General features: G+C 57.9%; 4 protein-coding genes and 1 long non-coding RNA gene across 9 annotated transcripts in view; 3 read left to right on the forward strand and 2 right to left on the reverse strand.

Moving 5' to 3' along the window:
- The first annotated feature begins 147 nt into the window (after positions 1-147).
- Positions 148-11,416, forward strand: NLRX1 (NLR family member X1). Of its 3 annotated transcripts, none has more exons than XM_004456270.5 (10): positions 148-312; positions 2,024-2,148; positions 2,679-2,748; positions 3,123-3,211; positions 3,702-4,321; positions 4,697-5,518; positions 8,168-8,763; positions 9,064-9,150; positions 9,830-10,081; positions 10,492-11,416. In XM_004456270.5, exons 2-10 carry the CDS (start codon positions 2,079-2,081, stop codon positions 10,811-10,813), a joined length of 2,928 nt encoding a protein of 975 aa, XP_004456327.1. In that variant the 5' UTR covers positions 148-312; positions 2,024-2,078; the 3' UTR covers positions 10,814-11,416. The 3 variants fall into 3 exon arrangements, with proteins under 3 accessions (XP_004456327.1, XP_004456326.1, XP_023443946.1); XM_004456269.4 differs by lacking the exon at positions 148-312 and adding an exon at positions 523-865; XM_023588178.3 differs by lacking the exon at positions 148-312 and having other exon boundaries at positions 1,044-2,148.
- LOC131276335 (uncharacterized) lies at positions 5,965-10,019 on the reverse strand. Its single transcript, XR_009183839.2, has 3 exons — positions 9,909-10,019; positions 6,966-7,054; positions 5,965-6,193 (listed from the first exon to the last, which is right to left on the reverse strand). It is a non-coding gene; the product is annotated as an uncharacterized lncRNA (long non-coding RNA).
- A 471-nt stretch (positions 11,417-11,887) lies between the features above and the next one.
- Positions 11,888-16,595, forward strand: NHERF4 (NHERF family PDZ scaffold protein 4). Its single transcript, XM_058289463.2, has 11 exons — positions 11,888-11,942; positions 12,317-12,344; positions 12,480-12,553; positions 12,791-13,002; positions 13,193-13,382; positions 13,480-13,616; positions 13,899-14,103; positions 14,294-14,490; positions 14,588-14,815; positions 14,962-15,162; positions 15,402-16,595. Exons 1-11 carry the CDS (start codon positions 11,927-11,929, stop codon positions 15,429-15,431), a joined length of 1,518 nt encoding a protein of 505 aa, XP_058145446.1. The 5' UTR covers positions 11,888-11,926; the 3' UTR covers positions 15,432-16,595.
- On the reverse strand, positions 16,064-20,081 carry DRC12 (dynein regulatory complex subunit 12 homolog). 3 transcript variants are annotated; one of them, XM_058289465.2, is made up of 7 exons: positions 19,804-20,081; positions 19,466-19,547; positions 18,943-19,008; positions 18,442-18,561; positions 17,864-17,956; positions 16,735-16,865; positions 16,064-16,261 (listed from the first exon to the last, which is right to left on the reverse strand). In XM_058289465.2, the coding sequence occupies exons 2-7, from the start codon at positions 19,533-19,535 to the stop codon at positions 16,133-16,135; spliced, it is 609 nt and encodes a 202-aa protein (XP_058145448.1). In that variant the 5' UTR covers positions 19,536-19,547; positions 19,804-20,081; the 3' UTR covers positions 16,064-16,132. The 3 variants fall into 3 exon arrangements, with proteins under 3 accessions (XP_058145448.1, XP_004456323.1, XP_058145447.1); XM_004456266.5 differs by having other exon boundaries at positions 19,799-20,080; XM_058289464.1 differs by lacking the exon at positions 19,804-20,081 and having other exon boundaries at positions 19,466-19,783.
- A 4,188-nt stretch (positions 20,082-24,269) lies between these two features.
- Positions 24,270-25,299, forward strand: part of CBL (Cbl proto-oncogene) — a 99,734-nt gene continuing 98,704 nt past the window's right edge. The window contains exon 1 of the mRNA XM_058289228.1: positions 24,270-24,617. Coding sequence (XP_058145211.1) covers positions 24,426-24,617 — 192 coding nt within the window. The 5' untranslated portion in view covers positions 24,270-24,425. The remainder of the gene's footprint in view (positions 24,618-25,299) is intronic.

Below are 25,299 nucleotides of genomic sequence, written 5' to 3' on the forward strand. Positions count from 1 at the left end.
TGGAAGCACAGGGATGAGGGTGGGGGCCTTGAGGACTGAGAAGCCCTGGGGCTAGGCCATGACTCGGTGCCAGACCGGAAGAGCAGGTCTGGGTGGAAGCTGGCCCCTCAGCCATCATTCTTTCTCCTTCCTTGACCAAAGTGACCAGAGGCAAGGCCAGGGGTCTGTGGTCTGAAGAGGGCCACGCACGGAAGTGTGGACTTAAGAGGGCCTGGAGTTTGGGTCTGAGTCAGGCAGTAGGCTGAGGAGGTGAAGAGGGACAGAGGGACGGATGACCCAGGGACCTGTACATCAGGAAGGCCCAGGGATGAGGTAGGAAGAGCCAAACCCTAAATCCTCGTTCTGGCTCTTTCATTTCCTAATTTAGTCAACCTGGGCAAGTCATTTCCCCTTTCTGAGCCTCCGTTTCTTCACCCGTAAAATGGGGTAGCAACAAGCCCTGCCAGGGAGATTTGAGAGGTCAGCGGATGTTGTTACTGGCACTGGGCAAACTGCAGAGGGCAGCACTAGCCGCAGGGCTCGCCGGGATTGAGGGCTCAGCCGGCGCCGGGGAGCGGGGTGCTCTGCAGGGACGGGGACCCTGTCTCTGGTCCGCTCTCCAGGCCACCTGGGCCGCTCTCGCCGTCCCCCTGCTCCCAGGACCCCGCGGCGCCCGAGCGCCACCCTCGCAGGCCCCTCCCGCGCCCGCTGCCCGGGCCGGATGCCAGGGCGGGCAGGGCCGGCGCAGGCGGGTCAGGCGCGCAGGAAGCGCCGCGCCGCGCCAGCCGGGGACGCCGGGAGCGAGCGGGGACGCCGGCCGCCGACCCGCTGACAGGCCCGGTCCGGGGGGTGCCGACCGAGGGCTCCCGGGGCTGGGCAGCCGCGGGTAAAGGCCTAGCGAGCTCGGCCGCCTGTCTACCCCGGGGCCAGGGCCAGGGGGCTGGGCCCAGGGCGGGGCGGGTGGGGGCTGGGCAAGTGCTGCTGGCAGGTTCCTGCCAGGGAGAGCTGGGGGGCCCGGTGCCCTGCGTGGTGTGGCCAGTCTGGCACTTTCTCTCTCTCTGTCTCAGAAGCCAGTTGGAAGTGGGACTGTGTTTGGGATGCAGTTCAGTGGGGGGCTCTGGACCTGTGCGAACACAGCCCCAGTACTTTCCTGGCCGTGCCCCCTCCTTTGTCCGCTGGCCACCTGGGGTGATGGTTGGGGAGGGGGGTGGCGGACCACCCTGCTCCCCAGGAGCCCCGTCGTGACTCAGCGGCCCTGGCTCTGATTCTGACCCCCTGAGCCAGTTTTCCTGAGCTTTCTCAGGTTTCCCGGCCCTCTCGCTAACCCTCCCCCAGCCCCTGAGAGTTCTGCTAAGCCCCAGCCAGGGGCATGGGAGCAAGATTTGAAGACGGCAGGGTCAGCTTCTAGTCTAAATTGTGTGGATGGGAAGATCTGCAGGAAAGGCACTAAAAGGGGAGGGGACTGCTGAGTTCCGGTTGGCAGGCGTGCAGTGTGAAGCACTGGCAGGACATCCCTGTGGAGATGTCAGGCAGGAAGTTCGTTCATTCATTTATTTATTATTTATGCCAGCCTCAAAGGCAGCTGGCATAAAAGTCACAGAGAAGATAACAGGATAAAACCATTACACCTCAGCTTTAAAGGAACCGATAGCAAAGTAAGAGAGGCAAAAGGGGAGTGGATAATTATTACTGGGTGACCAGAGCTCAGAGAAATCACTGAAAAGGAACGGTGGAACTCGTGGCGTGTTCCAGCCTGAGCTTGCTGGCAGCCAAGCAAAAACAAAACAAAACAACACCTAAAGAAAGCCATGTGTGAGGCTGGAGGTCAGGAGAAAGACATTTGCGAAGTTTCAGGCGAGAGGCAGTAGGTGGGAGGAGATCGAGTGGGATGGCTCAGGTGTTAGATCCAGGAGAGGGAGGAGAGCTGGAAGCCGGGACAGGGCTTCTGCAGTGCTGACGTTCACAGAAGGGCCTGTCCTCTCCTGGGAGGAAGGCCCCTCCTGGCTGGCTCGGGACCCTTCCATTCATACGGTTCTTCTTGCAGGGGAGCAGGATAGAAGGCAGTGCCAAGTCCCTGGGCTCTGGCCTTCTGTCCCACCATGAGGTGGGGCCGCCATTTGCCCAGGGCCTCTTGGAGCTCTGGTCTGGGAAAAGCACTCCAGCCAGCAGGTGAGCAGGAAACAGGAGTTTCTGTTTCTACCTCCCCCTTCCTTTTCAGGGTCCACAGGGTGCCTCCAAGAGAGCAGGGATCCTACGCTCGTCCCAGCTCTGCAGTTCACTAGCTGCTGACCTAGGACAAGTCATCTTCCTCCCTGAGCGTCCCATTTCACCATCTCAAAATAAGGGAGCTGGAGTAGATGCCCTTTGAGGGTCCTTGTCGCTACCCAAGTTCAGGAACGCTGGTCTGGTTTCATTTTCCATTCTTGAGTGTCTGCTATGTACTAGACCTTGGGCTAAATTCTAAGAATACAACGGAACAAAAGCATGTGCTCCCTGCTCTCATGGAGGGGGGCGATACAAGTTAATCAAATCTTCACTCAATGAAATATAAAATTGTATACTAACTGCTAAAAAGGAGCAGTACATGATGCTAGTAGAGCAAATAATGGGAGGTTGGCGTGGACGTGGGGGTCTGTCTTGGTGGAAAAATGTGGGTGTGGCCTGTGTATGCTACTTGTTCTTCTTCCTTCTCTCTGTAGATGAACGCGCTCCCTTCCTGATCCACTGGAGTTGGCCCCTGAAAAGGGAAGGTCCCCTTGGGCCCTCTAGGTGAGGCACAGCCGGGTAGACTGGGAAGGGTCCGGATTTGGAGCTAGCCTGATCCCCTGGGGTGAGGGGACTGGGGAGGGTCCAGAGGCATCAACCAGGCCCAAGAGGAAGTTGGCCTAGGTCGATAGGAGTCATGGAGGGAGGAGCTGTGGGAAATGGGGTGGAGCCTGGCAGTGGCCAGCCCGAGTCCCAGGCAGGAGGTCAGGAGTGGGGAGCTGAGGGCCAGGGGCGGGACCTCCACCCATGGGAAGGGTGTGACAGCCAGCCAAGGCTCTCATCTCGGGTGCTCAACGTTAGGCCTGGACCTTAGGAAGCCTTTACAGGGGCTGTGTCCAGTATCTAAGTCCCTACTCATCCCTTCTCCTGGCTCCCAGGGCCTTTATACGCCACCGTGGAAGCTCGGCGGGCAGTGCTTCGCCATCAGCGAGGCAAGGACAGCTGTTCCGGAGCACCTCTGCAGCTGGTAAAGGGCCTGGCTCCTCAGGCAGCACGAGGGCAGGGGTGGGAAGGGATGGGGCTGGAGGAGAAGCAGGACAAAGGAGGTGCAGAGGAGCCGCTGACATCACCCATCAGTAGTCCCTGCCTCGCCCCATCACCCATCGGCCATGTGTCCTTTCCTGCGGCTCTCAAGCACCACACACGCAATGTGTGCACAGCATTGGGAGGGATATATTCCATCCCCGCCTTCAACAGCTTTGGTTCTGGCAGTCAGGCTAGGACTGCTCACAGAGAGCGGTGAAACCAGCCATCCCAGGTGCTCACTCGTCCAGTGGCTCCCCCCTTTCTGCCGCAGGAGTCCCGAACTTTCTGGACAGCCTGTATTTTCTGAGAGTGTCCTGTGCACTCGGCATCATTTTGGGCCCCGGTATCTAGTGCTGGGTCTTGACTCCTTATCCTGCCGCTACCCTGAGTTCCTGCATCTCACAGCCCCTCTCCCTCGTCTTCCCACCCAGAAGCTATCCAGCGGCACCGCTGGAACCTGGCCGAGTGGTTCAGCCGGCTGCCCAGGGAGGAGCGCCAGTTTGGCCCCACGTTCGCGCTCGACACGGTGCACGTGGACCCTGTGATCCGCGAAAGCACCCCTGATGAGCTGCTTCGCCCACCCGCGGAGCTGGCCCTGGAGCACCAGCCGCCCCCCGCCCGGCTCCCGCCGCTGGCCCTGTCTCAGCTCTTCGACCCGGACGCGTGCGGGCGCCGGGTGCACACCGTGGTGCTCTACGGGACGGTGGGCACAGGCAAGAGCACACTGGTGCGCAAGATGGTCCTGGACTGGTGTCACGGGCGGCTGCCAGCCTTCGAGCTGCTCGTCCCCTTCTCCTGCGAGGACCTGTCGTCCCTGGGCCCCACCCCAGCCTCCTTGCGCCAGCTCGTGGCCCAGCGCTACACGCCCCTGAAAGAGGTCCTGCCCCTGATGGCCGGCGCCGGGTCCCGCCTGCTCTTTGTGCTCCACGGCTTGGAGCATCTCAACCTCAGCTTCCGGCTGGCGGACACGGGGCTTTGCAGCGACCCTGAGGAGCGGCAGGCGCCGGCTGCCATTGTCGTCAACCTGCTGCGCAAATACATGCTGCCCAAGGTAGGTCCCCCCTGACTTTGCCCCCTAAGGGTTTTGGTGTCCTGGGCCCACGTCTTTATTGGGTAGGAACATAGGCCCTGGCTCAGTTCAAATTCTGGTCCCTCCACTTCCCAGCTTTGTGACCTTGAGCAAGTCACTGTCTACCCCAAGCTTCAGTCTTCTTCTCCCTGGGAGTTGCAATGATAAATGAGATGTTACATATCCAGTGCTTAGCACAGCGCCCTGGATCAGAGCAGGTGCTCAGGAATTGGTAGTTATGATTGCCATCATCATCATCCTCTTTGTTCTGGGACATGCAGTCTTCAGGGGCTCCCTGGGGAGTGGGGCAGCCAGGACACCATGATCTTTCTTAATGCTCAACCCTGACCTTCGCAGGCTAGCATCCTGGTGACCACCCGGCCCTCCGCTATCGGCCGCATCCCCAGCAAGTACGTGGGCCGCTATGGCGAGATCTGCGGCTTCTCTGATACCAACCTGCAGAAGCTCTACTTCCAGCTGCGCCTCAACCAGCAGGACTGCGGGCACGGCGCCGGGGGCACAGGTGTCTCGGCCACCCCGGCCCAGCGTGACAGCCTGGTGCAGATGCTCTCCCGGAACCTGGAGGGGCACCACCAGATCGCCGCCGCCTGCTTCCTGCCGTCCTACTGTTGGCTCGTCTGTGCCACCTTACACTTCCTGCACGCCCCCACGCCTCCCGGCCAGACGCTCACGAGCATCTACACCAGCTTCCTGCGCCTCAACTTCAGCGGGGAGATGCTGGACAGCACCGACCCTTCCAAGCTCACCCTGATGGCCTACGCAGCCCGAACTATGGGCAAGCTGGCCTACGACGGGGTGTCCTCGCGCAAGACCTACTTCTCGGAAGAGGATGTCCGTGGCTGCCTGGAGGCCGGCATCAAGACGGAGGAGGAGTTCCAGCTGCTGCACGTCTTCCGCCGGGACGCCCTGCGGTTCTTCCTGGCCCCGTGCGTGGAGCCCGGGCACCGGGGCGCCTTCGTGTTCACTGCGCCTGCCATGCAGGAATACCTGGCCGCCCTCTACATCGTGCTGGGGCTGCGGAAGACCACGCTGCAGCGCGTGGGCAAGGAAGTGACCGAGCTCGTGGGCCGCGTGGGGGAGGACGTCAGCCTGGTGCTGGGCATCGTGGCCAAGCTGCTGCCCCTGCGGGCTCTGCCTCTGCTCTTCAACCTGCTCAAGGTAACAGCCCTGGGGCCCCTGCATCTGCCCCTCCCGACCCCAGCACCCCAGGCTGTCGGCCCCCAGAACCCCCCCGCTCATCCGCTTGCTCCTCTCCCAGAAGGAAACTGCTACTTTCTGCATAGAAATGAATCCTCTGCTTGGCTCTGGTTTCCGATTTGGCAGTTTGGCTTTCAGTGGGACTAGGGCACAAGGTGGGCAAAGACCCAAGGCTTGGAGGATGGAAAGGGGGTTGAGGGTGCAGGGACTTAGGCAACAACCCGACAGGCCCCCAGAGCTTTTCATTTGTGCATCTCTCCTCCTGGGCTTTGTGGCTGGGAGGCAGGGGTCACTCCAGCCCCGGGAATGTCCTTGGCCTTGCAGGCCCAGAAACTCGCATCTGTTTTCCCAGAGGTGATCAGGTTTTGGAAATGGTGACTCATCCTAACTAAATCACCAGAGAAAGGTTTATAAAGCAGATGCCGTTTTATTAATTTATGCTGGCAGGATAAATGCTAGAGCTAATCAGCTTAGGACAGCCGTCCTGGGCTCAGATGACTGCAGAAACCAAATTACGGGCCCGAGGCTTGTGCTGCGAGCAGGGCGGATGCAGTAAGTTTTGGAGGGGAAGAAGACTCCCTGTTGATGTCTGCCAGGTGCTTTCTTGGTTTCTTTCTTCTGTTTTTTACATCAAACCTGTCAATGAAATACTATTAAGATCCCTTTTATAGACAAGGATACTGAGGCCAAGTATCTTGTTCAAGGTCATTCAGATAATAAGTAGACTCGCTGGGCCATGAGGTCAGCGATTTGTGATTCTGAATCCTGTGCACTTGCTGCCATCCTACCCTGATGGAGAGTGGACACTCCTGCGAAGCTGTGGTCCCTTGCTAGGTAACCCCTGTTGTCTCCAGGAATGTTTCAGTGACTCATGTTGGTCTAGAGGGGCCAGAGCCCTGGTCAGTGTCGGCAAAATCTCGACAAGTTTCCCTTTTTATGGGCAGCAAAGCATAAGGGTTAAGAGCAGGGGTTTAGTTACGCAGCTGCCCGGGTTCAAATCCAGGCTTTGTCATTTATTAGCTGTGTGTCTGTGAAAAGTTTCTTACCTTCTCTGGGCCTCAAATTCCTTATCTGTTAAATGGGGATAATACTAGAATCTATTTCACTGGCTTGATCGGAGGAGGAAATGAATTTATCCTTAGGCTCTGGCACACACCAAGTACTATGGAAGTATTGGTTAAATAAGTATAGAAAACAGGCCACTCCTCATACCACTGCCTCAGACAATGAGGTAGTGGCCACTGCTGAGGCCACCTCACAGCTTTGAGGATGTGCGTCCCTTACTCAGGTTGCAGAGAGAGGCTCTGGCACCGTCAGGATTCAGAAAGCCCCCAGCTACCTCGAGAGCCTTCCAGAATTTAGGGGGGTTACCAAGGAGAGCCCATTTGCTTCTTCATGATCCTCTTACCTTGGACTTCACAGGGTGACAGTTTTTGGTCTTGTCACCAGACTGTTGTTGGGGGAAGAGGTACTAGACGATGATCTCCATGGCAGGAACTTCACAAGTGGGAAGTGAAAAAAAAAAAAATGAATTACCCAATCGGACATGAGAGGAAGTGCCACAAAACAATCTTGGGGTACCACCAGAGGACTGGAACTGTTCTTCCTTCCAGCACCATTGTGAGGATGGGAGATGATGTGCCAACCTTCCCAAACATTCAATGCTTCAATGAACATTGGAGTGCCTGCTGTATGCCAAGGCAATTGTTAGATCGGTGGAGGGGGGAGTGGAACAAAAAGAAAAACATTTCATACAACCCCGGGTTTCTGCCCTATCTGATCACGTTTTGTCTAAACCCCAAAATGTAAACGTCACTATATAATTAAAAAGTGTGGTGAAGCACCTGGAAAGAAAAGTTCCAGGTGCTCTGAAAGTGTGTAAGGGGGGCCCTTCCACGGGGGCTGCTGTGGAAAGCCTGTCTACAGGAAGGCCACTGAGTCTGATCCCTGTGGCATTAGTCAGATGAAGAATTGGGGGAGACGTTTCTGGAAGAAGGCTTTGAACAAGGAGAAACCTTAACACGGTCAAGAAAATGAGAGAAGCCGAGAGGGCAAGAGTGCAGTGCGTGAGGGTGAGAGGCCTTAGATCAGGGCACCTGGGCGAGGGGCCGGGACAGGCAGGGGCTTATGTAGTGGAGCTAATCAGTAGTGGGTGCTGTGGTGATGGTGATGATGATGATGGGATGATGGGGATATGGTCACAGCACCCAGCCTGGCACCTAACAAAACATATACCTGATGCTAATTCCTTCCTGCTGTTTCCCGGGCTTGAAAATGTCAGGGATGTTTGGGAAAAAGACAGATGTTCCTAGTGTCTGGAGCGCATGAACAAGTGAGAGATGACTCTGATAGGTCAAATTGGGGTCAGATTATGAAAAGGTTTGTATTTCAGGTTAAATGTTGAGAGTGGGCCACATGGGCAGTAGGGAGCCGCAGAAGGCGTTGGAGCCGGGCAGTGGAACGCTGAGATCAAACATGCTTTGAGTTCAAGGGGAGATTCCGTGGCTGGCGCGGTGTGACTTCAGCTGAGCTTCGAGGTGACTGGGCCTGGTGCTGCCCTCCCTGGGGGCCGCGGAGGCTGCAGCGCCCCTCCCCTGCTTCCTTTCCCAGGTGGTACCACGAGTGTTTGGGCGAGTGGTGGGGAAGAGCCGGGAGGCGGTGGCCCAGGCCATGGTGCTGGAGATGTTCCGGGAGGAGGACTACTACAACGACGACGTCCTGGACCAGATGGGTGCCAGTATCCTGGGCGTGGAGGGCCCACGGCGCCACCCGGACGAGCCCCCCGAGGACGAAGTCTTCGAGCTCTTCCCCATGTTCATGGGGGGGCTCCTGTCCGCCCACAACCGGGCCATGCTGGCCCAGCTCGGCTGCCCCATCAAGAACCTGGATGCCCTGGAGAACGCCCAGGCCATCAGGAAGAAGCTGGGCACGCTGGGCCGCCAGGTGCTGCCCCCCTCGGAGCTCCTCGACCACCTCTTTTTCCACTACGAGTTCCAGAACCAGCGCTTCTCTGCCGAGGTGCTCAGCTCCCTGCGCCAGCTCAACCTGGCGGGCGTCCGCATGACGCCCCTCAAGTGCACCGTGGTGGCCGCCGTGCTGGGCAGCGGAGGGCATGCCCTGGAGGAGGTGAACTTGGCCTCCTGCCAGCTGGACCCTGCTGGTCTGCACACCCTCATGCCTGTCTTCCTGCGTGCCCGGAAGCTGGGGTGAGGCCCCGTCCTGCCCCTGGGCGCAGGCAGGAGGAGGGGACGGGGCTGGAGGTGAAGAGGTGGGAAGAGAAGGTGCTGGGGAAACCAGGGGTGCTGAGGAAGGACCAAGGGTGGGATGGAGAAGTTTGGTGTGGGTGGAAGTGAGGGGAGCACTAGACAAAGGGAGGGCGGGCAGGGGGCCGAGCAAGTGTGGACTGCGGGCGGCAGGTGGTGAGGGGTGTGGTGAGTGGCTCGGCTCCGTGCTGAGTTCCTTCCTTGTCCCCCGCCTCCTCCTCCGGCCACCTTCTCCTGCTCCAGTCTGCAACTCAACAGCCTGGGCCCTGAGGCCTGCAAGGACCTCCGAGACTTGCTGCTGCATGACCAGTGCCAAATTACCACCCTGCGGTGAGTCCCCTGAGAGGGGCCTGGAGGGGAGGCTTTGGCCATCCGTACAGCCATCTAGGGTCAACTGTGAGCCCCCTGCCTTGTCACACAGCACAGCCCGTGCTGGGCCGCCTCCTGCCTCCAGGTCCAGGACAAGCACTGGGGCAGGGGGGCGATGCCAGCAGCAGTAGGGCCCGCGGGGAGGTGGCAGGTTGTCTGGTAACAGTGCCACCTTCTCAACCAGGATCTTCCCTGCAGCCTCACAAGGATGTCCCTTAATGCTGGGCACTCAGTAGATGCCCCCAAAGTGTTGGCGGATTTGCTAGGAATCCAGAAGCCTGAGTCTCCAGTTTCTGGCTGGAAGGGGGAGATGGGAAAAAGGAAGGAGGGAGAGAATGGCGTGGTCGGAGGGGAGGGAGAAGCACGGGCTGGGGGCTGGATGGAAGGAGGAGGAAGTAACGGTGAAGAGGAGGAAAGGGAAGAAGTAAGGGAGAAAGGCAAGGAGGGAGGAGAGGAAGGAAGAGCCAGCTCTCGTCCACGCTCTCCCTCCGCTGCAGTATGCCCCATCCCTGGCTCTCTGTCCTCCTCCCCGGGGGCCCGCGTGTCTTTGTGTCCAGCCTCAGCTCCCCCCGCCAGCCTGTGCACCTGTCTGTTCCAAGTGCCAAGGGGCCTCATGACTGTGGGTGGACTGTGGCCGTAGGCTCTCCAACAACCCGCTGACGGCCGAGGGCGTGGCCCTGCTGGTGGAGGGGCTGGCGGGGAACACCTCGCTGACTCACCTGTCCCTGCTGCACACGGGCCTCGGGGACGCGGGCCTGGAGCTGCTGGCTGCCCAGCTGGCCCGCAACCGGCAGCTGCAGGAGCTGAACGTGGCCTACAACGGCGCCGGCAACAGGGCGGCCCTGGCTCTGGCCAAGGCTGCCCGGGAACACCCTTCCCTGGAGCTGCTGCAGTAAGTCCTGCCCCGGACCCCTCGCCCCACCCGCAGCCCTTCCGTCCTCTTTCTGTCCTGCCACTGCGCTTTTTCTACTCTAGGGGGCGCCCGTGGTCTTCCTGGCTTCTGATTGATCCTTGTCCCCTCGTTGGAGGCCAGCCACCCTCTTTGTGGCTGGCTCTTGCCCTGCCCGATTTCCTCCACCCCTGTCCGAGGCCCTGGAGCCCCATTCCTACTGCCCCTGGTTCCACTGAGTTCTAGCACTGGTCCCTGCTTCCCGCTGGCCACCCTCCACCTCTGGCTTATTGCGGACACTTGCCCAGGGCGTTTTGCAGCCAGGGGAGGAGTTGTGAGGCCTCCTGACATTGTCCCTCCTCCCCCTGCCCCTCCTCCGAGCCCTGCTGAACGTTTCTTCTCTCTCGATCCAGCCTCTACTTCAATGAGCTGAGTTCCGAGGGCCGCCAGGCTCTGCGGGACTTGGCGGGCACAGCTGAAGGTGGTGCCCGGGTCGTGGCGTCGCTGACGGAGGGGACCGCGGTGTCCGAGTACTGGTCGGTGATCCTCAGCGAAGTCCAGCGGAACCTCAACAGCTGGGACCGGGCCCGGGTCCGGCGCCACCTGGAGCTCCTGCTGCGGGATCTGGAAGACAGCCGGGGCGCCACCCTTAACCCCTGGCGCAAAGCGCAGCTGCTGCGGGTGGAGGGCGAGGTCAAGGCCCTCCTGGAGCAGCTGGGAGGCCCAGGAAGCTGAGGCTGCGGCAGCAGGCACCTGGCTGTGTGACCACTGGCCCCCAAGCCCCTGTCCGCTATGGCCTCCTGGCTTGCACTGCTCCTTCTAGAAAGACCCCCTCAGGGCTGTCGGCAAAGGAACGGGCACACCAGTGCCAGGTGCCTTCCTAGGGCAGGCCCAGGGCCCCCAAGTCTGGAATTTCCAAGGCCAAACGTGAAGAATCGATGCTCTGGGCTTGGAGATGGAATGTGCCTTCTCTCCCTTCTCAAAGAACTGAAGAAGGTGGCATCTTCGGGGCCAAGTTGCCCTGTAGCGCCACCGCCAACCTTGACTCTCCCCCCTCTCAGGGAGCCTCTGGTAATGTTGCCAAGGTGGCAGCGGTATGGCCGCCAGCCGGGAGGGCTGCCATCTAGGAGACGTATTGGAGGACCTAAATGCCCCCCAGCCACAGCGCGCCTCCACGCCCGCCTTTGTGGCTGTGGACACAGGATGCTGGCGGCCACTGCCCTCTCCCGGTGCTTTCTCCTCGCCCTCACTCCCCCTCTGCCATGATGGTACCTACGGCCTGGTGGCCCCCGGCACAAGTCCCTGGCCTGCTGCTATTAAAGAGCTGTGTGTCCTCCACCTCCTGCTGGCTCCTCTTCCTTGTGTCGTGTTGCCGAGAAAGAACCTTGTCCTTGGTCATTCTAGTTGAAAAACTGGTCACTTTCTGTAGCAAGTGGTTCTGGGCCACTAGGTTCAGAGGCTGTGGGGCTGGGGGGAGCCCATGAACAAGATATCGGGGTGGGGTAGGCCATGCTGGCCATGGAACTCCTCTCGCCCTTTACCCTGGCCTCGCAATCACAGGGACGAGCAAGCTTCCTTTCTCTGCACATGGCAGGGGGGGGGGGGCATGACGGAGGGGAGTCTGGGATACCAGTAGAGGGTCCCTGGAGAAAGTTGGGGCTCAGGTATGGGGGCAGAAGGAACAAGACTTCCCAAGAGGATAAGTCACTTATCCCTGTTAACCATTACCCCATTGCTTCCACGGCAGCGTCTTCAAGGAGGCGGGACTGGGGGGGGGGGTAGGTGGGAAGGTCAGCTGGTTGCAGTGGACCTTGTCCCTGTCCTGACCCCTGGATTGCTGATCCAGCTATGGAGACAGCTGCAGGTAGGAGGCCAGGAAAAACCCTTTCCCCGGGGGCGGGGGGAGTTGAGGGGGAAGACGTCGAGGCAGTCAGTCGGGACAGGTTTGGGGGCTGAGGCTCTGGAGCTCTGAAGCAAACAGATCCGGAGTTGGAGAAGAGGTGAATGTTTTCTTCCTGCTTCCACGCCCTCTGCTGATATGCTGAAATTGCCGTGCTAAGGACTTGCGGGGAGGGGAAGGGATGGGAAGGCGCACCAGCCCGCTACGCGCCACGTCAGCGAGCAGGGAAGCCCCCCTGTGAGCAGAGCCCAGGCTCAAGTCCTGAGCTGGGGAGTTCTGCAGTCTTGAGGAGGCAAGCAGGTGTCGCTCGTGCCCTCACCCACTTCTCTGCCCAGCAGATCTTCGGGACACGGCCTCCTCGACTCTGTAAGTGTCATGAGGGTTGAGGCAAGGGGAGGACGGAAGAGAAGGCAGGGACGTTCTTTGGCTGCCATTAGTTCCGACGTAGAGCCTGGGGTCCAAGTCCGGAGGCAAAGCTTTCCCCCACTTGCCTCCTTGTAGGAAGTTCGAGTTTAACCCAAAGCTGGGTATTGATAATCCTGTCCTCTCCTTGGCCGAAGACCATGACCTCTCTGGTAACCCCCTACCGGCCCCCTTCTCTGACAAGGCCTCCTCCCTTCTCCTGGGTACCCCCTCGCTTCCGGCTCTCTCTGACCGGGAGGAAGGAGGCGCCGGGCATTTCCTTCTATGGCAGCCACTCTGCCCGGCCCCAGACAGGGTGGAGGCCGCCCCGTGGGGGAGCGGGGCCTGCCAGGCACACGGTGACCTGTGCTTGGGCCACACCCCCTCACCAGCCCTTCCTCTTCCTCCAGATCCCTGGAGCCCAGGGCGGCCTCGCTTCTGTCTGCTGAGCAAAGGGGACGGCAGGACTTTCGGCTTCCACCTGCAGCAGGAGCGGGGCGGGGCGGGCCACGTGGTGTGCGGGGTGGAGCCCGGCACCTCGGCCCAGCACCAGGGACTTCAGGAAGGGGACCGCATCCTGGGGGTGAACAGCCATGCCGTGGAGCACGAGGACTACGTGGCGGTGAGGCTGCGCTGGAACTCCCTGTGGAACTCAGGGAGCAAGGTCCTCCCCAGGATGTCGGGGTGCCCGCGTCAGAAGGGTTGGGCGAAGCATCCAGACGGCCAGTGGCCCTGGTGACAGTGCAGGTGCTAGGGAGAGGGAGTTGGCCAGGAGCGCCGGGCAGGCCCCTTACCCCGCTGCCCTCCCCTAGGTGGTCCGCCGCATCCGGGCCAGCGGGCCCCGCGTGCTGCTGACGGTTTGCGCACGGCACGTGCATGACGTGGCCCGAGCTCAGCGGGGGAGCCCTGCCCGCCACTGTCCTACCCTCGGCCCCGGGGTCCGGCCCCGGCTGTGCCACATAGTGAAAGATGAGGGTGGCTTTGGCTTCAGTGTCACCCACGGTGAGCTCAAAGGCTTGGGGGGGGGGGCGGGCAGGAGGTGCGGCGGTCCCTGCTCCGGGCTGGCAGCAGACTGGAGCTTGCGTTTTTCGGCTTCTAGGAGAGCAGGGTCTTTTCTGGTTGGTGCTGAGTACTGGGGGGGCCGCCGAGCGGGCGGGCGTGCCTCCCGGGGCCCGCCTGCTGGAAATGAATGGGGTCAGCGTGGAGAAGTTCACCCACCGCCAACTCAACAGGCAGGTAAGGTTGCCTGTTTTTCCTGCCCGTCTGCGCCTGGGGCCCCTGACTCAGGAAGCAGGCTCCCTACACCCCCCTGCCCCCCCATCCCCCCCCCCCCCCCCCCCCCCGCCACATCTCCTCTCCTGACCTTGTACCTCCATCCCCATCCTTCCCTTTACTGCTGGATGTCAAGGCTCTTAGTCTCCCTCCCCTTCGTGCCTCATTTCTGGGCCTGGGAGGAGGCATCGCCCCTCCCCTCCCCACCCAGGTGATTGATGCTCACGGCCTGCTGGGTCCCCACAGCTCTGGCAGAGTGGAGAGCAGGTGACTCTGCTGGTGGCGGGGCCAGACGTGGAGGAACAGTGCCGCCAGCTGGGAATGCCCCTGGCTGCCCCCCTGGCAGAGGGCTGGGCACTGCCTGCCAGGCCCCGCTGCCTGCACCTGGAGAAGGGGCCCCAGGGCTTCGGGTTCCTGCTCCGGGAGGAGAAGGGCCTTGGCGGTCGCCTCGGTGAGTGGGAGCCCTGGGGGTGGGATGGGCCTTGGGGTGGGCACAGGGGTGCCCAGAAGGCATGTCCCTCTCCTGGGCCCAGCCCTGGGCCTCCTCCTCCTGTGTACCCCGTGGGGCAGTCGCCCAGTGTGCACACGGTGGCACTGGGGAGAAATAGGGGAGGGGCAGTGAGAGGATGTCTATGTCCCAGGGCAGTTCCTGTGGGACGTGGACCCAGGACTGCCAGCGGAGAAGGCCGGGATGCAGGCTGGGGACCGGCTGGTGGCTGTGGCTGGGGAGAGCGTGGAGGGGCTGGGCCATGCGGAAACGGTGTCCAGGATCCGGGCGCAGGGCTCCTGTGTGTCCCTTGTCGTCATCGACCCTAAGGCTGACCGCTTCTTCAGCATGGTGCGAGCCCAGGGCAGGGGCTGGGGCGGGGGCAGGGACAGAGCAGGACTCAGGTGTGGGGAGAAGCAACAGGCTTGGTCTGTCTGCCTCCTTCCAGGTTCGCCTCTCCCCGCTCCTCTTTTTGGAGAACACAGAGGCTTCTGCCTCTCCCCAGGACACCTTCTTGGCCCCTCTGGTTGAGGCCAGGGACCCAGCAGCTGAAGACCCAGCTGTGCCTTCTGTCCTTTCTGGCCCTCGCCAGTGCTTCCTCCACCCTGGACCTGGCGGTGGCTACGGCTTCCGACTCAGCTGTGTGGCCGGTGGCCCTAATCTCCTCATTTCCCAGGTGATGATGCCCCGTGGGCCGTGGAGCCTTTAGAGTAGTTGCCTCCCAATGAGTCCTCCTGTCTCCCTCCTCCAGCCTTAGAGCACCCAGCAGATTTTCCATGGTGTTCCATGTTCTATATCCCCCTCTTCCCTGGATACCCCCAGGTGACCCCTGGAAGCTCAGCTGCCCGGGCAGGGCTGCGAGTGGGGGATGTGATTCTGGAGGTGAACGGGAACGCTGTGGGTGGAGAAAATGACCCGGAAAGGCTTCAGCAGCTGGCCGAGGCTGAGCCACCCCTCTGCCTGAAGCTGGCGGCCAGGTCTCAGCAGGCCTGGGAAACCTGGATTCCTCTAGAGTCTGGAGAGGTGAGGAGGAGACAGATGGACTACTAAGCAGCCAGAGAGCCAGAAAGGAAGGCAGAATAGGAGGGCCGGAGGGTGACGCAGCGCAGGGCATGCAGATTGGGACTAAAGGTGAGGTAGGTGGGGGACAGAAGAAGCCATGGAGAGTAAGTCCCATTTCTGGGCATTCTAGTGCAGGTGGGGGCAGGGAAAAGGAACTCTCCTGGTTCCAGATTGACTAACTCCATCCTCTCTCCACTTAGGACTGGGCTCCGGCCTCCGATCTGCTGTAGTGCAACCCTGGGTAGCGACAGATCTACCCAGGAGAGTGTCTTCACTCTCCAACCTGAGGAGGTGGGAGAAGAGATGCTGTCGATAAGCCAGAAGCTGGAGCTCCCGCACATGGGGTCTCCCCCTGTTTCCATGGGACCTCCCACAGAGGGGGTGGTCAGAGGCCTTGGGCAAGCCCATAGGGGAGCCTGCTCCTAGCTGCGGCCTCCCCTCTGCTTTTGGTTCTTTCCCAAGGATGCAGTTCTGCCTGAGAAGGGTGGGCGGTGGGGCTGACCAGGACTGAAGCCATCTGGAACTTGCCCTGGGCCTGACTCAGGACTCCTGGACGTAGTGCAGGAGCTTGGAGACCAGCTGTACCTTCCCTCGGTGGGCATCTTAGGATTCAGCCACCTTAGGGGGCTGGTGCCTGGTCCCTGGAGCATCTGATGTTATAGAAATGGCCTTTCCCCACAGTCTGGGTGCCTGTGTTTGTGAGGGCAGGGGTAGGGGGTGATATGAAGGGACCAAAAGGACCTGGGGTTCAATGCATGGGGTCCGGTTTCTTGTGAATCTCCTGCCATTCAGTCTTTGGGGCATGGGGCCAGCCCAGAACCGAGATGTCCCCATGAGAAGCACTCAGAGCCAACGGCTCTGCTGAGTTTTATGTCATGGCAGCTTTATTGCCGGGGCCTCACAGAGTCCCAGGGACTACAGACTTGCAGCCTCAGAGATCCAGGGGGTTGAGTCCAAATTGGCGCAGTTGTTCCTTGTATCTGGCGTGGAGTCTCAACACAGCCCCATCCCACTGAGGCTGGGTGGCTCTCAGCTTGGCCAGGAGCCGGTCCAGGCTGCCCTACAGACACCAAGTGTCAGCTCCCAGGAAGGCAGAGGGCAGCGGGGGGGGGGGGGGGGGGCACCCCAGCTGGGTTTGTAAGCTTCCCTTGCTGATGGTTTGCTCAACTTCTCAGCCTCAGGGGAGCGGATGTAGCTCAAGTGGTTAAGCGCCTCATTCTCATGTATGAGGTCCAGGGTTCAACCCCTGGTACCTCCTGAAAATAAATGAATGAAAAAGCCAACTCTCATTGGGGAGAGGACGTAGCTCAGTGGTTGAGCACTTGCTTCCCATGTACGAGGACCCGGATTTGATCCCTGGTACCTCCTAAAAAAATAAAAAGTTCTCAGCCTCAGTGGCAAGGCACCGTTTTATCCTCTTCTGCCCTCAAAGTAGAGCAGACTTCCCTGTGAAGCTGCTGGTTTGTCAACCATTGCACTAGCTGGGGTCGTGGGGCCTGGGGGGAGAGCTGGACTCCAGAGGGTGGTGCTTACGTGTAAGATTTCCTCATACTTGGCCTCCATGTCTGCCACGTGGGCTTGAAGCTGAGCCAGGCTCTGGTCCCGCTCTCGGAGGGCCTGTGCAGCCTCTCCCTGGGCAGCGGCAGCTTCCCTCTGGCATTTCTCTGGGGGACAGGGCAAAGGATAAAAGAGGACAAGATGGTGACACTCTCCTCTTGCATGGAGTCTCCAAAGGAATCTGGACAGTGGAACTTGAGTAAGATCATGCCACACACCCCCGGGTCATCAGCTTTCCCATAGTCCCTGGAAAGAGCTGAGATCTGTGTTCAAAGTCTGGTTGTCACTTCCCACCTGTGCAACCTCGAGCACGTCTCTTCCTGAGCCTCAGTCTCTTCACCTTTAAAGATGGGGGTGCTATGAGAGCTAAATGTGATTAATGTATGGGAAGCACCTGGTATATAGGAAGTGCTCGATAATTGTTGGTTGAATTTGATTTTGAGATAAGACAGAGATTAGGAAAGGAACCCAGGGTCTGCGTGCCAGATAAGCAGCTCCTGGGTATTTGTGGCTAAACTCAAGCTATTTTTGGATAAGAAAATTTTGAGGCCAAAATTGTGAAAGATCTTGTGTGCCATGCTAAGGTGTTTCGATTTTATCCTGTTAGCAAGAGGGAAGAGAGCAAAGCTTTCCTCTATTTTATATTTTTGCGTGTTTTGGGGGTTTGTTCATTTATTCAGCAAATAGTTATTGCAGACCTACCATGCGCTTGGTCTTGGAGATATAGAAGTAAATAAGCCTGACATTTTCCATTCATTTCATTGTAAAAATCCTACCTTGGCTAAAGTAAGAGGGACTATGTTTTGCTCATGAGAGACGTGGCAGTGGTGGTAAGTGAGGGTTGCATTTGGAGAGACCAAGCAAGAAGGCCAAAGGACTTACCTCCTGGAATGATCTGTCTGAGCCTCTTCTTTACTTCTAACTTAGAGATCCTTGCCATCCTGAACCCTCTGCCCCAATAATCAGTGGTGGGAGAGTCAGCAGGGAGAGTGGGAAAAGAGCCCAGGCTGCACCTTCCAGAGAAGGACCAGCTGAAGTCCGCGCCTTCAGGCTGCACCTGGTCAGTGACCCTGGGAGGAAACAGGCTCACGCGGGGGAAGCCTACCGAGCCGCTCCTGAAGGCCCCGCGCTTCGTCCTCCAGCTGCCTGCGGCGGGTCTCGGAATCCTCCTGCAGGGCCCGGTACTGGCGACTCATTTCTGGGGTGGGGGCAATGGGTGGCCAGGGTGCCAGTGGGGATGAGGTGTGGAGAAAGGAGGTGAAATTGTGGGTGGGGAGGACTCGGGGGACTTGTGCTTGGTCCAGCGGGATGGGAGCAGAAAGGCCTTCTTGACTCCTCTATGGAGATTCCGAGAAGGGGAGTCCCTGAAAACCTGGGGGAAGCCGAGGAACCCAGCCTCCTCCCCCGCTCCCAGCTCAGGGTGGGGAGTCTAGTCTGCCTCCTGCTACCCCCAGGGGCTTGTGGGTAGCGGCTATATCAGTGCATTTTGTAACCTACAAAGCATCAAGCGCATGGCATCAGGGATCCTGGAACGTCTCTGCCTGGGATGCCAGGTCTCCTTTGTGTCTTTTGCCTCATTGGCACTCAGATTGGGCAGGGCAGACTGAAGGCCCCCCGGGTCCCTTCTCTGTTGTCCTCTCCCAGGGCCCTGTCTCCTGCCCACCTGCTCAGCCCACCACATACCTGCATATACAGCCTTCCCTTCACTTTGGGCTCTCTCCAGTTCAGCCTCCAACCCTTGCAACCTTTGCCTCAGCCGGTCTTCAGAGGCCTTGGCTTGGCGGGCCTCATCCCTCCGCAGAGCTGTGGGTGGTCCCACAGCAGCCCTCAGGATTGGTGGACTCCGCCCACTTCCAGAAACCTGGGGGCAGGGCCTCCAGCCTCCCGTTCTCTCTCTCTCGTCCCCACCCCCACTCCCCCAGAATCTCACAGACTCTTCATTACTAAGGCACAAAAATTCCCTCCCCATTCTGGCTATAAAAGTAGCTCCCTAGTGACCTCATCAAACCTCACTGTCCACCCCTCCCCACTACAATCCCAATTCCTGACAGCCTTTTCCCGTTAGGGGATGGTGAAGGTCCGCTTAGCCCCCCACCATAGCTCTAATCCTCCAATCCCCCGAGGAGGTGGGTGGATACCCCATTTTCCCACCCCTGTGGCCTCCCGGAGCACCTGCCCTCTTACCCAGGTGGTCTCGGAGCAACTCCTTCTCCAGCACTGCCAGCCTGTGCTTGGACTCGGCTTCCACATCTGCCCTGGCAAGTTGGCAAGGAGTGGGTTGCAGAGCCGCAGCTGATCCTGCTCTCGGTTCCCCTCACCACCCTCCTATCCTCACCCAGACCCTGGACTTCCCTCCTGAGATCTGAGGACCCCCTAAGCGATGGATCCCTGCTGGCTGAGATTGCATCTACTGGTCTACCGGGGTCACCACTGTGTCTTCACTGCCCAGCATAGAATGGGTATTCAAAATATGGAAAGGCACAGAGCTGAAACTGGGCCAGAAGGGGCTCAAGGAAGGGGGCAGATGGCTGATTTCCCCAATTTCCCAGCTCCATGGAACCTGGATACAAGGATATGCAGGGGGAGGGTCAAGAAATTGCCATCTCATCATACAGAGGGCTGAAGAGTCTTGGGAGGACTGCCGCTTGGTCTCCGTGCCAGAGCTTGGAGAAGTGGGGATCCCCCACTGCCACCCACCCTGACTCACCAGCACCCAAATTCTTTTTCTTCTTCTGTGTCCCAGCTTTCACCCCTTTTGCTTTGGTCTTGGGTGGCATCTCTTCACAGTTCTGGGGGAAAGAGGGGACTGGTATTCACTCTGGATGCTTTTCTGGCCTAGGGAATCCCAGGAGAGTGAGAATTCCAGTTTCCAAGTCTGTCTCTTGCACTTTCTAGAAGCTTCAGTTCTCGATCTCCCTGGAAACTTAGACGGAGCCATTTCTCTGTACTAATCAGGCTCTATGCACAGAAGTCATCCCTCTCAACCATCTTTTGGAGAAAATAAATCTCAGTACTTGGTCCTCTCCCCCATCACCCTCACCTCACTTCTTCCTGCCTCGAGGATCCTCTCTTGCCTCTGTGGTGTTTCCCTGTGGAGTGACCCCACTAATGAAGTGGGGCAGAGTGAAGGACCAATCAGCTAGGAGCCTGAGGAGGGGGCTGGGTTCTAGGAGCCAATCCAGACCGGCAAGTTTCCTTTGGGGGCAGGACTAAGAACTGGAAGGTTGAGTTTTTGGAGACGGCAAGTTGTCCAGGCAACTGAGAAACATGGAGCTTGCAGGAAGGTAGAATGGGCTATATCATCTCACTCAATTTAGAACACCGAGGTCCTGGGAGTGGAATGGATGTGGCTCCCGTAGTTGAGTGCCTGCTTCCCACATAGAAGGTCCTGGATTTGGTTCCTGGTGCCTCCTAAAAACAAAAACAAAAACAATAAGCAAGCAAACAAACAAAAAAACTCAGGGGAGCTGATGTGGCAGTGCCCGCTTCCTGCATACTAGGGCCTGGGTTCAATCCCTGCCCTGGTACCTCAAAAATAATTAAATAATAATAAAATGAATTTGACATTTAGGGAACTGTTTTAAAAAACAACAAAATACCAAGATCAACCCTCTCCTTATCCCCAAATCCAAAAAAAAAAAAAGAAGTTTGAGGAGAAAGGGCTTTGGAGCCATTATAGCTATGACTCATGTGCATGTAGGCACTGCCTGCAATTTGGAGGCATATAAATGACAAGATTTATACATCAGAAATTAGGACTGCTGATAGCCGTCATTAGGCTTAAAGCTCAAGGTCCTCTTCAGTAAAAGGCATTCTATGGTGCACGAGGGAGTTGCAGGAGGCAGGTAGGAGAGAATTTCCCATTGCAGAGAAATGAGACACAGAGGAGAGAGAGAGACAGGGACTCCAGGGTGTAGAAGAAAGGGAATTGGCCAGAGACAAGAGACGTGATCTAGTTCTCCCTCTGTATTCCTAAACTTGGCAAGCCTTTCAACTTTGCTCAGCCTCAGGTTCCTGGCCTTTAACGCTTTGATTTTGTAAATCAAATGTCTGGGTTTAACTGGGTATTTATATGGCTATCATTTCTCTTGGTGATTTAATCTCACTTCCCCTGTTCACTTACGTGGTTGATTTTCAGACAGGTTCTGAGAAACTACTTTGCGAAACTCCACGCAGCATATAGTTGGTTGGGGCTCCCTCTAGGGGACTTACTTGATCTTGTCCCCAATCGCCTACATTTTTCATATTAAATTATTCACCAGGCAATGTTGGGGGTGCCACCCTCTTGAGGATACTTCCTAGCATCTTGCTAGAGTCAAAAGTGGTTGGAGAAGCAAAAAAATTTTTTTTAAGATTTATTTATTTATTTCTCTCCCCTTCCCCCCCCTCACCCCGGTTGTCTGTTCTCTGTGTCTATTTGCTGCGTCTTCTTTGTCCACTTCTGTTGTTGTTAGTGGCACAGGAATCTGTGTTTGTTTTTGTTGAGTCATCTTGCTGTGTCAGCTCTCTGTGTGTGCCGCGCCATTCTTGGGCCGGCTGCACTTTCTTTCTCGCTGGGCGGCTCTCCTTATGGGGTGCACTCCTTGCGCGTGGGGCTCCCCTACGCGGGGGACACCCCTACGTGGCAGGGCACTCCTTGCGCGCATCAGCACTGCGCATGGGCCAGCTCCACACGGGTCAAGGAGGCCCGGGGTTTGAACCGTGGACCTCCCATGTCGTAGGCGGACTCCCTAACCACTGGGCCAAGTTTGCCGCCATGGAGAAGCAAATTTGGGTAAGGGAGTATGATAGGTGACCTGTCCTTGCCAGGAAGCCCCCCACCCCCCCACCCCCCACCCCAGCCCTGAGCCATCCTGGAGCCTTGTCGTTTCTCCGCCACCTGGATCTCTGGGCACCAGACTGGCTGGAATGAAAACAGAATAAACTTTAGGGCTTTCCCCTCGTGGATTAAGGGACCGGCAGACCCTCTTTTTAGATGCCTCTCTCTATCCCTGTCCCCCTAAGGTCAATTGCTTGTCGTCAGGAGCAGATTGGTAGAAATGGCCAATTCTGGGAATAAAATCTGGGGAGCAGGCAAAGGCTGATTCACGTTGATTTGTCACCTTGGTAACTTCGGGGTACTTCTCTGGACCCTTCACACATATTACAGAGCAAAGAGGAGCCAAGCTTCTCCTTCCTGGCACTTACAGTCACTATGACTCAGGGTCAGGTAACCTTGTGCACATCTTCCAGGTCTGGAGGATACTTTTCTTCTAATCTTGAAGCATGCTTCTCATTGATTCACCCTCCAGAACCCCCTCCTTCTGCCCAGGCATGTAGTGGGGGTCCCTGCTCCTGTCCTTCTCATCATCCTGAAGGTTATGGCGGGTTTCTGCATGGGATGATTAGTGTCTGCATTATTCTGATGCATGAACCGACACATTGAGGACAGAGATCATGGAATACAAACCATGTGTCATGCCTCAGATGAGCACTTACTTTACAAATATGTTCAGTTAACCAACTTTCAGGTGCAAAATGAGGATGTGGTTTGGGGCAAAGGTAAAGTGGTGTAAGTAAAGCGCCTTATGTCACATGATGTGATATACAAACTGAGCCAGCTATAGCATAACCCAGGACTGGGAATGACATTGTGACGCACGAGCCAATCCCATCTCCAGAACAGTTTTGAAAACAAGCCAAATAAAAATAAAACAACAACAAAAAAAAGGCCAATCATCCTTTCTCTTTTCATTAGCCTTAGTTTAGAAATGACAACAGGAAACATCATTTCAAGCAGAACTCCCTCTTCCTTTGAAAATGATCCCATCTAAGAGTTTTGAAGAGATATAGAGGAAAGATCACTCCTCTCCCTCCTTTATTCAGATTTGAGAGATAGGGCATATTACATTAAAAGAAATACGGTCTTAAAAAAAATATGGCCTACTGTGGCAGAAACAAGGTGCTTTTTTTTTCTTTTTAATTTAAATTTAGGACTCCAAGCCTCCAGAACTGTGAGAGCATACATTTGTTGTTTGTTTTTTAAAATTTTTTTAACTTTTAGAGCAGTTGTAGTTTTATAGAAAAATCATACAAGTACAGTCAAAGCGCAAATCATACAACTCCATCCTATAGAGGCCCTGCTGAGGATAATACAAACTGGAAGCAGAAACAAAGTCAGTGCTGTATAATGTATACCTAGACCAGCTCACACACAGATGCAAAGGTTAATTTTTTTCTTATACTCCATTATTTCTAGGATCTGACTATGACAGAAAAAAATGAGCTTGTGAACCTTCTAGGAAGCTAGCTGATAAAAGGAACTCTACTGATAGGAAATGTTGATTCTCAGATAAGGGTGATTGAATTGCAAAATCAGGATATCTGGCTGAATGGTCTTAGAGTTCAGTGCTACATTTCCCTTTTCAAAGGAGCACCTGATAAACTTTAATTTCCTAACCAGTCAAAGGCTCAGTGGACGAGCCAGGAGGAGGCTCTAAACGGAACTGAGTACTTATTGACACATCGGGTCCGCAAACTCGCGGAGTTGAACTCAGAATGAACAAATTAGGGCAGGGCACTTCCTTCTTTAGAAACGATGTTCCTCTTCAAAGGTCTTCCAACGAATTTCTGGATTAGAGAAGTGGAAGTGCCCAGGAACTGCATTTCTGTCCCACGGGTGGAGCGGGAGCCCTGGGGTCAGGCCCGCGGCGCCCTTTCAGTTCCTGTGGGCGGGGCCTGGCGCTGGCCCTGCAGACTTGCGGTGCGCTGCGGGGCCGGGGACGCTTAAGTGGGCATTTAATTCCCAGAAAAGGAACCAATATTCTGAAGCAAAACATGAGGAAGTGCTTTGTTTTCAAAGGGCCTGGAAGAAGAGATCACAGCCTGAGCGCCTCAAGCCTTCCTGGGGCCTAACCAGACTCGAACAGTTGGCGTTCCTGCCCTTGGTGGCGTCTTGGGTGGACAAATAACTTCCCTTCTTTCCCCATCATCCTCACACACTGTGAAGAAACGGAGAACTTTAACCTCAGTTTCCTCATCTGTCTAGCGTAGGAGAAAGGCTCGACGTTAAGATTCTTTCTATTGCTGTCTTAATCTAAACCTTGATCGAGGACCCATTCGCGACGCGCCAACCTACAGCCCGCAAGGAACATGGAGGCCTCGGCTGCGGCCTAGTGCGCAGCCTCCGCGACGGACCCCATCCCCTCTTCTTCTCCCCGTTCTCCAGCAGAGGGCGCAGGCGCGGGCCTGGGCCCCCGCGGCGGCTCGGCCTGGGCTAGTGGCGGAGGGACGCGCGCGGAAACTTGGCGGCGGCTTTCCGGGAGCAGCTGGTCGGCGGGTGGCTCGGGAGGGAGGGGCGCGCGAGAGGTCGTTACCCAGGGCTGACGAGGCCGCCCCCTTCCCGCCGCCCGTCAGTCAGTCAGGCCCCCGCGCGCCCCCGCGCTGCTCCCGCCCTCGGGCTCGCGCACCCTGAGGGGGCGCGCCCCGCGCGGACCCGCGGCTCCCGGCGCCGCCCACTCCCTCCCAGAGGCCGCTCCTCCCTCGGCCCCAAGAGCCGGCGGCGGCGGCGGCGGCGGCGGCGGCGGCGGCAGCCGGGAGAGGCCCCTCCTGCACGCCCTCCTTCTTTCCCTCGCTCGCAGCCGAGCGAAGCCGGCAGACCCGGCTGGGCCCCCAACCCTCCCCGGGCCATGGCCGGCAACGTGAAAAAGAGCTCTGGGGCCGGAGGCGGCGGCGGCTCCGGGGGCTCGGGCTCGGGCGGCCTGATCGGGCTCATGAAGGACGCCTTCCAGCCGCACCACCACCACCACCACCTCAGCCCCCACCCGCCGGGGACCGTGGACAAGAAGATGGTGGAGAAGTGCTGGAAGCTCATGGACAAGGTGAAAGGCCGGAGCACCCGGCGGAGCAGGGGTGGGCACGGGCGGGGGGGCGGGAGGGAGGGCTCGGAAGGGACAGAGGAAGCTGGGGGAGGCGACGGGTCACGCGAGGCTGGGGAGGCGAGGAGCTGGGGTGCCGGGGCCCGGAGGGAGACCGAAGGGTGGGGGGCCGTGGGGAGAGGAGGGCCCGGGAAGGTGGGCGTCGGCCGTGGGGGAAGGGCCTGGGCTGGGCGTGGGGGAACGTTGGGGTGCTGTGGTTGGGGTAGCGAGACACAGATGGGGTGGGGGCTGGGGTGAAGGTTAAGTGGGAAGCCCCGGGGGCGGAAGTGTAATGGGGGGTGCGGAGTTTGGGGCTCTGCAGGGTTTAGGGATGTGGGTCACAGAATTGGCCCCGGGAGATGGGAGAGGGCGAAGAATGTCTGATTTACCGGCTAGGGCTGTTAGCCGAAGAGGCTTCTAGATCCGGCTAGGGAATCCCATTTAGGGGTCTGGTTTAGAGACCTGGCATCAGGGCAACTCCGCCGACGGACTCTGTGCTCCTGTTGAGTGTGTAGTTTTTTTTTCTCATGCAAGACGTTACACCAAGATAGAAGAGATAGAGATGTGAGGTGTTTAAATGGGGCAAGGAAGGAACTTTCCTCCACACTGAGCGCTGGCTCAAGTTTTTCGTTCTCCTCCAAAACAT

Source organism: Dasypus novemcinctus, chromosome 27 (assembly GCF_030445035.2).
Source record: "Dasypus novemcinctus isolate mDasNov1 chromosome 27, mDasNov1.1.hap2, whole genome shotgun sequence".
Lineage (NCBI taxonomy): Eukaryota > Metazoa > Chordata > Mammalia > Cingulata > Dasypodidae > Dasypus > Dasypus novemcinctus.

Bases quoted from the DNA above. Each gene is read 5' to 3' on its own strand.
- NLRX1 (XM_004456270.5), top strand. From the start codon at position 2,079: ATGAGGTGGGGCCGCCATTTGCCCAGGGCCTCTTGGAGCTCTGGTCTG. The intron at 5,519-8,167 runs GTAACAGCCCTG...TTCCTTTCCCAG, and splicing joins TGCTCTTCAACCTGCTCAAG to GTGGTACCACGAGTGTTTGG. The intron at 9,151-9,829 runs GTGAGTCCCCTG...CTGTGGCCGTAG, and splicing joins TGCCAAATTACCACCCTGCG to GCTCTCCAACAACCCGCTGA.
- NHERF4 (XM_058289463.2), top strand. The intron at 12,345-12,479 runs GTAAGTGTCATG...GCCTCCTTGTAG, and splicing joins GACACGGCCTCCTCGACTCT to GAAGTTCGAGTTTAACCCAA. The intron at 13,003-13,192 runs GTGAGGCTGCGC...GCCCTCCCCTAG, and splicing joins AGCACGAGGACTACGTGGCG to GTGGTCCGCCGCATCCGGGC.
- DRC12 (XM_058289465.2), bottom strand. From the start codon at position 19,535: ATGCCACCCAAGACCAAAGCAAAAGGGGTGAAAGCTGGGACACAGAAG. The intron at 19,009-19,465 runs GTGAGTCAGGGT...TTGCCAGGGCAG, and splicing joins GAAAAAGAATTTGGGTGCTG to ATGTGGAAGCCGAGTCCAAG. The intron at 18,562-18,942 runs GTAAGAGGGCAG...GACCACCCACAG, and splicing joins GTTGCTCCGAGACCACCTGG to CTCTGCGGAGGGATGAGGCC.